The 12,362-nt window shown below is 37.7% G+C and overlaps 1 protein-coding gene across 1 annotated transcript; it reads left to right on the forward strand.

The window, feature by feature from the left end:
• Positions 1-7,019: 7,019 nt before the first annotated feature.
• Positions 7,020-12,336, forward strand: lamtor3 (late endosomal/lysosomal adaptor, MAPK and MTOR activator 3). The gene is made up of 7 exons (XM_067495505.1): positions 7,020-7,174; positions 7,425-7,471; positions 7,729-7,763; positions 7,887-7,945; positions 10,491-10,624; positions 11,063-11,126; positions 11,994-12,336. Exons 2-7 carry the CDS (start codon positions 7,463-7,465, stop codon positions 12,065-12,067), a joined length of 375 nt encoding a protein of 124 aa, XP_067351606.1. The 5' UTR covers positions 7,020-7,174; positions 7,425-7,462; the 3' UTR covers positions 12,068-12,336.
• Positions 12,337-12,362: the final 26 nt, after the last annotated feature.

The following is a 12,362-nucleotide window of genomic DNA, read 5'->3' on the forward strand; positions in this document are numbered from 1 at the left end:
AATACTCCTTGCATGTTTGTCCCAGTCAAACGAAGCTTCATTGCTAGCTGACATGTCAACAGAATGACACCTTTGTTTCTAGTCAGATCACTGGACTGTGCTCCCTTGAAAATGCCACATATTCCCTGTCCATCCCCTAATTTCAAATTTTCTAACATCAATTGTTAATTGTGAATATTTAAGCACACCCCTGGTACTTTCTATGACATGCCTGCAATAGGCAATTGATACTGCCTGTTGCCTAAATGTCACAAACTGGCCTATTTATTAATTTCATATATCTCCACCTCACCCAAGCAAAAGAAGTTATGATTTTACACTTCAGCTTTGTTTTCTTTTTTTGTTCTCTCAGAGCTTCCTGTCAGTGTGTGAGGGGACTGGACCTGAGGGACTGGATCACCTACAGTATCTGTTCGGACTAGCACTTAGCCATCGTTGATAACAGCACACTGTGTTGACACTTATGTCCCACCTCTTTGTGCCCTGCCTGATCTCCCCTGTAAAGCAGTTTGTCTGTAAAAAATCAGGGAATCTGCAGTTGTCATGGTCTGCTAAGACCCCCATACATCATGTATGCTGTGTTAAAATGAGCTTTTTTTCTTCCTCATAATAGCAAACTGTCTTAGAAGTATCCAGTATTCACACTTACTTAGATTTTTTGTTTGTCTGTTTTTTTAACACTTAAAGCTCTGAACAAGAGTTTTAGGACAAATAGAGAAAACATTTCTCCACCAAAGACATTGAAAAACTTGTTTTGGAAACAAACCAGAAATGATTAAAATTTAATACTTCCTATATATCTCTACAAGGCTCTAACACTAATGATGTGTGATTTAAGAGAATGTCCTGACTCAACCAAAGAGAATACTTCATATTTCAAAGCTGTAATCTTCTAGCTCCCTCTGCTGTAAGAAAATGGTATTGTACTTTGTAGCTGTAGGTATACTGAAAAAGGATACCAAAGAAAATTACTTTTAAAATAATTCTCTTCTGCTCTTTTTGAATTTGATGCCAGTCACATCCATTCACATCTTTCAAAAACAGTTCTGCAAACCTTGCCATTTAATATCATTTGTTTGGGAAATGAGTAGACAAACTGTTTTATGTTTTAAAGCACACTCTCACATTTTTGCCTGCTATACAATAGAATCTCAGATGTTATGGGAATTTGGTATTTTTGACTTTATAATGCAACCAACGTTTTCAGTAGGGGCAGTCTGGAATGCATGCAGGCTATTTTAGCACCTGGACTATTTAGTTATAGCTAGTTAGTTATAACTAATTACTTTTCCTCATGGCTTAGACTGCTGGGGGACCACCCCCCTGATCCACTGAGCTTCTATCCTGCAATTGTCACCACTGTATGATATTAACTTTGTGTGTTCTCTCAAGTTGTTGTCTTTCTCCTTCTGTCTCCCTCTCTCTGTCCCTTTCTGCAGCTGTCCCTTTCTGCAGCTGTCCCCGGCTTTGGAGCTGTGTGTTTCACAGTCCACAGCTACTGGTCCTACCAACCTGTCTGATTTTACTTTCTTTTACTTTTGTTGACTTTTTCTTTTCTCTTAACTTTCCACTCACCCCAACTGGTCAAGGCAGATGGCCGCCCACCCTGAGCCTGGTTCTGCTGGAGGTTTCTTCCATTAAAGGGAGTTTTTCCTCTCCACTGTTGCCTAGGGCTTGCTCATAGTTGCTTATAGTCTTGACTTTATTCTATAAAGTGCCTTGAGATTACTTTTTTGTGAATTATCGCTATATAAGAAAGATGAATTGAATTAACTACTGTTCAAACTTTTGCTGGAGTATTTTCTATTAATTTGATGCTTTTTACTGAGTTATTGGGACATCATAATATTAGGAAATTCCAGAGCTAACCATTGCATGTACTAGTTTGAGACAGGATGTTCGTAATTGTAGAGCAAAATATACTCAAAAATAATTCCAAGGTTCCTTACAATAGTACTGGAGGCCAAAATATGTGGTTAGACAGCATATTTTAGTTTTGTTTAAATTTAGAAGTAAGAAATTATAAGACATGCGGTCATTTATGTCTTTAAGGTATGCTTGATGTTTGACTATGGGGTGAGTTTTAAAACTGAAAATAGGATCCAAATATTTGAAAATAAGATTTGAATGTTACAAATGTGTCTCTTCTAACATTCAAAACTGCGTTTTCAAACCTACTTATGCTGACCCTGTTTTAACAGGAAAAAATGATCTGAAACTTTATAAAAATGCAGCATTATTTATTTATTTATTTTAGGTTATCCTCTTGAGTTCAGCGACGCTACAGTGGACCATTTATCTGCATGTTGATTTGGCACAGTTTTTACACTGAATGCCCTTCCCTACGCAGCCCTCCCGAATTTATAAAGGGCTCGGGACTGGCGCTGCGTGGCTTGGGGATGGGAATGGGCTGTTGGTGGTTCAGTGGCTTGCCAAGGGACACAACATGTGGTCAGGAAGAGCCAATCTACCCACTGAACTACTGCTGCGCCCCAAAAATGCAGCCTTAAATATGGTTTTAAAACAAAACAATAACATTCAAATCTTTAAAAGTTTGAAAATTTTACTAAGGCGTTATCCTATGTTTCAGATCGTACTTCACAGCCTGTTCTGTGGAGATCTGCAAACCTCTGGGGCTAAGGCTGGAGCTCGCAGAAGCTCAGCCAATCACCTGGCCTCTAACGGCATAAGCCTATTTGCTAACAGGCATAGCTTCCATTGGTCGGTCGACAAAGTTTAGGTTTTCGCGTCGGTGTAGCTGCTAGGAGCGGTTTATTCAAACAAGAACAAGAAAGATGAGCATTCCGCTTTGAGACATTGCACGTAAGTTGATCCTTCATGTATTTGTTATATAAATTCTTGGAGATATAAATGTTTTTAAAGATCAAATAACAGTTAGCTAAACACATATTCTCAGCAGCCAAGAGTGAGGAAACACTCTAATGGTTAAATGTAACGTTAACTAAAGCTGCTCTGCTGTAATGATGGGAAAGAAAGAGCTGGAAGAGTAAATTATGCCCGACTGCTGGTGTAAATTAGGAGAAAGGAGCTACTTAAGAAGCATGTAGGCTGAGGTCTGTCTTTGGTAGTAAACTAGCTAATCCCAAATTACAGCACTAAACTCTATTCTACTATTTGGACTACAGTATGATTTAGAATTAGGTGATTTTTTTTAGATGTTTTCACATGTATTTCTGCCATTCTGATAACAAATTTGTGTTTCACCAGCACTGTAGGCATGAGTGTAAACTGTAGCCCACAAAAAACTGTTACATCATCAGCATGGACTACTAAAGATACTTCTGACTACGCCTGAAATACCTGGAAATGACCAGGTTGTCTCTAGCAGCACCACTTTACTGATATATACTAATTTTCTGTCAGGCTAAGTCTGCTTGAGACCAATCTTATTTTGTTCAAGTGATGTTACTATCAAGCAGAACTCCACTTCTCATCTCGAGTAATTCAACCAGATACCTCCTCCAAGTCCATCTGCTCTCACCATGGCAAGATGAGTCTCTTCAGCTCCAGCACCAAAGCTTTATATGTGGTGATGCTACTCATCAAGACTCTTACTGTTCTCTAGTACTGTATGGTCCACACCTTCTGGTCTGACTAAGCAGCAGAATAGGAATCACTGTCAAATACTCTCCTGTTTCCTGCCGTTGGACAGAGCATCCACATATGAGACCCCTTTCAAAAGGCATTAAACAGATGTTTTCCCTTTGCAATGAACACTGTAACAAGTTTTTAAGTAAGGTGACTCAAACTAATAGAATCACTAAATATAATGCTAAAACACTCAACAATAATTTAAAGAAACATTAAGGGTTTAAACAGCAAAAAACATATCCGGCTGTGTTTTCAGTCAGTGAGGCTTTAGTAAAGATTTAGAAGAGTCAGCACAGTTTATCAATTATTATATAACTAAGTATATACAGTATTTTGACCTACACCTTTTGACCTGCACCTACAGGGTGCCGGTGGAAATTGGGCTACTGTGGAGGAAAGTGTGTACATAGGCAGAGAGAGAGGAGGAAAGCCAAGAGTGTACACAATATATCCACCGTCCTTCTCTGCATTATGTCAACCCACTCCCTAGCCTTCCCTGTCATATTAGTCTGCACTTATATAGCACTTTTCTACCTATTGACACTCAAAGCGCTTTTCTTATTCACCCATTTGAAAGTTGGGGTTCAGTGTCTTGCTGAAGGACACATGTGACCGGAATGCAACAACAATGAGATTGGCTGACAACTGCATAACATTCCTGCGCCACAGTTGCCTCAAATTACATGTTATGGCCTTGGCACTCACCAGATCTCAATCTAACCAAACACCTATGGGAGGTTGTGGACCAGTGTGTTAGGGGAATATCTAATTAACATCCTGGAAGGGACAACTGGAGGATAGCATAACAACTTTGTATTGATTTGCAGTGAACCTTCCCTGTAAGGGACCCAAACCTTGCTAGCAAAATGCGCCCACAGTATAACAGAGCCACTGTATACCCTCAGTGTAGGGGTTAAGCAAGATTTATTTTTCTTTAATTTGTCCCCAGCTTGCAGTTTAATTCAACTTTTTTCAGCTTTATTTATATAGAGCCAATTCACAACAAAGTCATCTCAGGGCACTTTAGAGAATAAAGTCAAGATTATAAAGATGTATAAAGAGAACCCAACAATTCCACCTGGAGCAAGCCATAGGCAACAGTTGAGAGGAAAAACTTCCTTTAACGGAAGAAACCTCCAGCAGAACCAGGCTTAGGGTGGGCAGCCATCTGCCTTGACCGGTTGGGGTGAGTGGAAAGTTAAGAGAAAAAAGAATAGAGCAACAAAAAGCAACAACAAATCATCGGGCAGATTGGTAGGACCAGTAGCTGCATGCTGGAAGACACACAGCTTCAAAGCCAGGGATACCTGCAGAAAGGGACAGAGAGAGGGGGACAGAGAAGGACAAAGACAACTACGGGAGAGAACACACAGAGTTAATGACATACAGTAGTGACAATAACGGGCTGAGAGGAGAGAAGAGATGGTCAAGAGGAGGAAAGGACCTCAGTGCATCGGGGGATGGGTCCCCCAGCAGTCTAAGCCTATGGCAGCATAACTATAACTAACTATATGCTTTATTAAAGAGGAACGTTTTAAGCCTAGACTTAAAAGTAGAGAGGGTGTCTGCTTCCCGAATCTGAACTGGGAGCTGGTTCCACAAGAGAGGAGCTTGATAGCTAAAGGTTATACCCCCCATTCTACCTTTGGAAATTCTGGGAACCACAAGTAGGCCTGCATTCTGAGAGTGAAGTGGTCTACTGGGATGATATGGTGCTATGAGGTCTTCTATATATGATGGAGCCTGACCATTCAGAGCTTTATATGTAAGAAGCAGGGTTTTAAATTCTATTCTAAATTTAATGGGAAGCCAATGGAGAGAAGCTAGTGAAGGTGAAATATGATCTCTCTTGCTAGTTCCAATCAGCACTCTTGCTGCAGCATTTTGGATTAATTGCAGGCTCTTTAGGGAGTTACTGGGGCATCCTGAAAGTAGGAATTACAGTAGTCCAACCTAGAGGTAACAAATGCATGGACCAGTTTTTCGGCATCACTTTGAGACGGGATGCTCCTAATTTTGGCAATGTTCCGTAGGTGGAAGAAGGCTGTTCTAGAGATTTGTTTTATATGTGAAATAAATATAAATATGTATATAATATATATGTATATGTATATGTATATAAATATGTAAAATAACTCCAAGGTTCCTTGCAGTAGTACTGGAAGCCAGACTTATGCCATCTAGAGTAACAATATGGTTGGACATCATATCTCTGAGATTTTTGGGCCCAAATACTATGAATTCAGTTTTGTCTGAGTTTAGAAATAAAAATTGTGGGACATCCAGGCCTTTATGTCTTGTAGGCTTGAAGCTTTATTAACTGATTATTTTCATCTGGTTCCATAGATAAATATAGCTGGGTATCATCAGCATAACAGTGGAAATTTATGGAGTGTTTTCTAATAATGTTGCCTAAAGGAGAAATATATAAAGTAAAAAGTATTGGTCCTAGTAGTTTAGCAACTACAGCAACATAATTTTAGATGACCAAAACTTGTATTACAAAATAATAGTGTTTAGAGTGTTTCCTCACTCTTGGCTGATGAGATAATGTGTTTAGTTAACTGTCTAACTGTCTGCTTTAAACATCATTTAAGAATTAATTTAACAGACATATGAAAGTTCAACTTACATGTAACATCTCAGAGCAGACTGCTCTTTTTTCTTGTTCTTGTTTGAGCAAACCACTCCTAGCAACTACACCGATGTGAAAACCTACACTGTATCGACCTACGTTCAGTGTTACCAATGGTCGTGTGTTTAGACTATGCCTGTTAGCTGATTGGCTTATTCTGTTAGAAGCCAGGTGATTGGCTGTAATGCTGTAAAATAACGTGGTGAAACGCAGCAAAAAAAAGTTTAATCTCTAAAAGAACAAAGTTGAAAGTTTGCAAGTTTGTTGTAGAATTTTCAAACTTTCAAATTTTATTTATAAAGATTGAAATGGTTTGGTTGAATTTTAAAAAATATTTTTAATGCTGCATTTTTAGTTTAATGTTTGCAGAACAAGAGTAACTTCAAGAGTAGAAAGTGTTTTTTCAGTTATTTAGATATTTATTTTCACAAATTTGGATCCTATTTTTCAGTTTTACATTTTCTTCACAGACAAAACATGTAAAGTGTTCAATCATGTGTTTATGTGTATAAAGGGAGATTTTTCTCTCCACTGTTGCTTAGGTCTTACTCAAAGTGGATATTTGGGGTTTTCTTTATATATCTATTAATTAAATTAGACGGCAGGAAAACAGTAATTAGTAATTTTTTTATTAACGAACTATTAACTATTAACAGGAATATAGACATAATGGACTTCAAGAAAATGTAGGACCTTTAGGAGGCAGTAATGCAACGTAAAGGATGACACGCGCCTTTTATCCTCCCAAAAAGAGGAAGAGGAAGAAGCAGCCGTAGCTGCTGCGAAGGACTGATTCTCCTCGACACTTCGAGAAAATACCGGAAGTCAAACGGGGCTGTCATGTGATTTCACGCTTCGTTTCCGCTGGCGCATCTGTTTAATATGTGGTTGTCAGTTATGAAGTCAACTTAAAAGGGATTCAGAAAGGTATGTGAAGTTAGCGGGCATATGTTCCTAATGTTTTAACTTGAATTGCAAATTAAATGTATGTTAGCACGCAGAGGTTGAAGCACTCGATGCCAAAATGCAACGCCAGTAATGCTAATTAGCTAACATGTTTGTGTAGTTAGGCTTAAATCCAGTTCCAGGAGCCAGTAGTTATAATAACAGACAGGTAATTCACTGAATTATTCTGCATTAATAAGAAAGATTACTAGAGCCGGTTTTCTCTCCACAGTTGACAGCGGTCTGGACAACAGAGAAACACTGGCCACCATGGCTGATGTGAGTTGGACCTATGCGTCACAAACTTAGTCTCTAGATAACGTTAGCTCGCTCTACACCCTCTGCCCTAGTGGAACAATGTATAGTATTTACAATAAAACAAAACGTTGTAGGCCTAACTGAATAAAACATGTCTGTACAGCACATTTGACAACATTGAGCTTGTTAGATTTTTTTTTGGCGTTTCACCTCTAAGGAATAACAAACATGTAGACACTCTCTTAACTTGGTCATTCATCTCAGACATTTTCTTCCAGGATTTGAAAAGATACCTATATAAACAGTTGCAAAGGTACGTAGCTTTTAAGATTTGTAATCTTAATGGTATGTTCTGTGTCACAGGTGACAGTGGAACTGTATCAGTACAGTGTACAGTGTTTAGTTTAATTTGTAAAATATGTCTTTTCTTCCTCAGCGTTGAAGGTCTTCATGCTGTTGTAGTGACAGACAGGGATGGTGTCCCAGTTGTCAAAGGTATGTTAGGTTTTCTGAATCAGGTTTTTTGTATCTGTCATACTGTGGCTTCATGTCATTTCACTGAAACCACACAGTAAAGGGGAACCACACAGATTCATGGTGTCATGTCTCACTGAACTGGTTAGTTTGACATGCTAGGGACTGTTGTGACAGCACTAGTTTTTAAATCTTGCTTTTGTAGGTTCGTCAGTGAAACATAACGCAAAACATTCATACACACCTCATACAAGCTATGTTACTTCATAACAATTACAGGAAGAACTGAAATGCAATGTTTACTTGATACTTGGTACGTAGTTTCCCTGTATGTCCTCAAATAAGTGTTTAATTGTTTAGCGATGAGAATATTGATGTTTTTGGTTTCTATTTCCTATCCTAGGCAGAATAAAAAAAAATTACAGATGGCTGCAAGTATTGTAATGTATATGACAGAGAAAGCTGTCATGTTTACATGTTTTGGGGATTTCTAATCAGGGTTTAAAAGGTGTGCTGGTACAGGCCAAATGACTGCAGAGAAGCAAGGCAGCAGAATTGAACAGTTGGATGAAAAAAGAGATTATATCAACCAATCTGCCTCATTTTTAAATTAAGTCCCCACCCAAAAGTCAAATTAACAAAATGCCAAACAGAAGTTTAATAATATAAGTCATAATATTAGTTTTCTGGACATTTCAATTTAAATTAACTTTATTTATATAGCACCAATTCACAACAAAGTCATCTTAAGGGATCTCAACATGAAATTATTTTAGCTGTTTTAACACCTGGGAGGGATGTGCACAATCAAGAGTTCAATCAAGAATTAAGAGCATCTATACTTACAATTTGACACCACTTTTTCAGGGAGTTATTGCTGAAAAAAGTTTAACAAGAAGTTTGAATTTGACCCTTATTCTCTGCTCAAACATGCTTAAAATTGGCTGTTATTCTTTTGTATGTGTTTTCTGATCCATTTACAACCATTTGATTGAATAAAACAAAAGATATAGTAATACAAAGTGTGTAGGTGTTACCAAACTTTGTCTTTGAAGTATACATGTGAATTTACAGTACCCAGGTTTTTTAGGTGCATGTAAACACTGTAAGTGTCATGTTTATTGGAGTAATCTCCGGTGGCCGAGTGATCATATTGTTAATGTCTTGTCTGCGTAGTGAACCTTGTGCTGCTGTAGGTTTTATTGTAATAAAACAGCATGGAGTTCAGACATTAAACATGCTCTTGTCAACTTAAAAGTGTCAGCTCAGTTGTGAGCCCAATACAGTTGATGGCCATCACATTTACAGAGTCAAATCCGTGTTTGACAGAAGTTCTTTATTCTCTGTCTTCTATTAATTTGATTCCCTTTATGTCCTTGTCAGCTCAGAACTGTAGTGTAGTCTTGTAACATTTAAATTAATGATTATCAGCAAACATGATAAGGTTCAATTAAATTTTCAATTCAACTTTATTTATATAGCGCTAATTTACAACAAAGTCATCTCAAGGCACTTTACATAATAAAGTCCAGACTATACAAGTATGTAGAGGCAACCCAACAAATCCTCTTGAGCAAGCCCTAGGCAACAGTGGAGAGGAAAAACTCCCTTTAATGTAAGAAACCTCCAGCAGAACCAGGCTCAGGGTGGGCAACCATCTGCCTTGACCAGTTGCGGTGAGTGGAAAGTGAAGAGAGAAAAGATATGAAAATAGCAAAAAAAAAAGCAACAACAAAAACATTATACAGGCTGTTAGGACGAGTAGCTGCACACTGGAAACAAACAGCTCCAAAGCCAAGGACACCTGCAGGAAGGGACAGAGAGAGGGGGACAGAGGGGGAGAAGCACAACTACGGGAGAGAGAAGACATAAAAATTAATAATAAATTAAATGCAGTGCTGACAAATAAATGTATAGAGAGAAAGAGGAGAGGAGCTCTTTACACTTGCGGGAGTCCACCAACACTCTTAACCTATAGCATCTTAAGTAGGAGCTAGTTCACATTGACAGATCAGTTTTAACTAAGCTTTATCAAAAAGGAAAGTTTTAAGCCTAGTGTTAAAAGTAGAGAGGGTGTCTTGCCCCCCAAATCTGGATTGGAAGCTGGTTCCAAAGAAGAGGGGCTTGATAGCCAAAGGCTCTGCCTCCCATTATACTTTTGCAAACTCTGGGAACCACAAGTATTCAGGGATCGAAGTAGTCTAATCGGGCGATACAGTACTATGAGATCTTTTTTAATTCAGTAATTCAGTTTAATTCAGTTCAGTAATTATAAACCAGGTTTTGCCTACGTGATCAGCTTCAGAACTGATCTACAACAACATATTTAGACCTTTTATTGGTTGTGTATTAAATGGGGGGGAAACAAAAACCCAGCCATGTCTGAACTGAAATTTTACAATAAAATCGGGGGCATGAATAAACAGCTGGTTCTGAATGATAGAGAACACCAGATGTATAGTTAGTTTGTTTGCCTTTAAAAAGGTTAATAAGTAAACAGTGTTTGCAGAACAAAGGAGGAGTGTAAAGAATTGTGGTTATTAATGCAGCTGCCCTTTCCCCACAGTTGCCAATGACAACGTCCCAGTCCACGCTCTGAGACCTGGCTTCTTGTCCACTTTTGCTCTAGCCACAGATCAGGGCAGCAAGTTGGGTCTGTCTAAAAACAAGAGCATCATCTGTTACTACAATACCTACCAGGTCAGGTCCCATCAAATGTGTGTTTGACAGAAGTTCTGTATTCTTTCTCTTCTATTAATTTGATTCCCTCTATGTCCTTGTCAGCTCAGGACTGTAGTGTAGGATATGATGGACATTTTTTTAAGTTGACATTTTGGCTCTCCCCAATAATTGTTTGCATAGTTATTCAGAACATAAAAATATTAAACTTCTTGTTTATAAGGAATCTACCCAAAAATAGTTCTTAAGTCCTGTAAACATCTAAAAGCTGTGTTATAGAAAGAAGCCCTCATATAAGTGCAACACAGGAGCAGTGAAGGCCTGTTAAATTAAAAATAATTGTTCTGTGCATGCTGTCTGGTGATCAGTTGCCAGCCTGTGCATATGTTTTCTTAATAAACTTGTATTGATATTTTGTATTGACATTACCTTCAGTCTAACATTTTTATTTGTAAACAGATTGTGCAGTTCAATCGGTTACCACTGGTTATCAGTTTTATTGCTGGTAGCAACGCTAACACAGGTAACATCTTTTTAGTATTGTAAATTCTCTGCTGTTTTTTAGCTTTTCAAAGCATAGTACAAACTCAATTTCTGAAAACTTGGGACAGTGGTAAAGTGCTATTAGAATTAAATGCAATAATTTGCCAATTGTTTTAAAACATATTTTGGATTGGGAATAGACAATATATCATGTGCTCATTTTGAATTGGCTGCAAGCAGCTGGTCTCAAAACTTGGGGCAGAGACAGTTTGACCCCTGTGTATCATCACAACACACTGCATTTGTAAAACGAGACCAGTTAAGTACCAGTATGTAGTAAAGTGCTATATAAGTGCAGAGCATTTGCCATTTTACCATTTATCTTGTTCTTGTCCTCAATTCTCATTGATTCATTGATATAACTGTATGTAGTGTAGATAATGAAATACACAAATTATTTGCTAGTTTATGTTGTAAAATGTTTTTTCAATGCTTAGGACATACACTCACCCCATTCTTGGGTCAGAAAGACTGAGACTTTAAAAAGACTACATAGTTTTGCATTAATTGCAAAATGTTTTACAAGTTTATTCTAGCATTATGCAACTTATCAAGCCTTTTGTTGCCCTGTCCCAACTTTCTTTGAGATGTGTTGGCATTACATTTATTGAGCAAGTATTTTTGAGACATCAAATTTCTCATTTTCAGCATTTTGACATGTTTTCTTTGTGCTATTGAGATTTGTTAGCAAATGTAAAGTGCTTTATAAATAAAATGTATTATTATTATTATTATCTGAGCTGTTTGTTTTTGTTTTGTGATTTTTTTTTGTTTTGTTTTGTTTTTTCAGATGCTGTACTTAATTGCTGAGCCTGAAGTAACAATAGTACAATTTGTGTGTCCACAGGTCTCATCATGAGTCTAGAGAAGGAGCTAGCACCACTAATAGATGAGCTAAGGCAGGTGGTGGAGGTGATTTAAGTTTTAGCACACGGGACAACCCTGAACAAGATCACCTGTCTCTGTCTGTAAGGGTGCATTTATGTCCTGTTGAAAAACTTGTCTATAGGTTTTTAGCGTTCCAAATGTCTTGGAAGTGTTAACATCTTCATATCTTTTCACATCAACCTTGCTCTACACTTTTACTTTTATTTCATTTTCTGTAACATTTAGGTCTTCTTCATTGCTCTTTCTCAGCTAAGAGTGAGTTTATACTTTGTCAAATCAAATAAATAAATATTGAGCAAGTGTTTTCAGTGCTTTTTTAATTAAAGGT

This window comes from Channa argus, unplaced genomic scaffold (genome assembly GCF_033026475.1).
Source record: "Channa argus isolate prfri unplaced genomic scaffold, Channa argus male v1.0 Contig023, whole genome shotgun sequence".
Classification (NCBI taxonomy): Eukaryota; Metazoa; Chordata; class Actinopteri; order Anabantiformes; family Channidae; genus Channa; species Channa argus.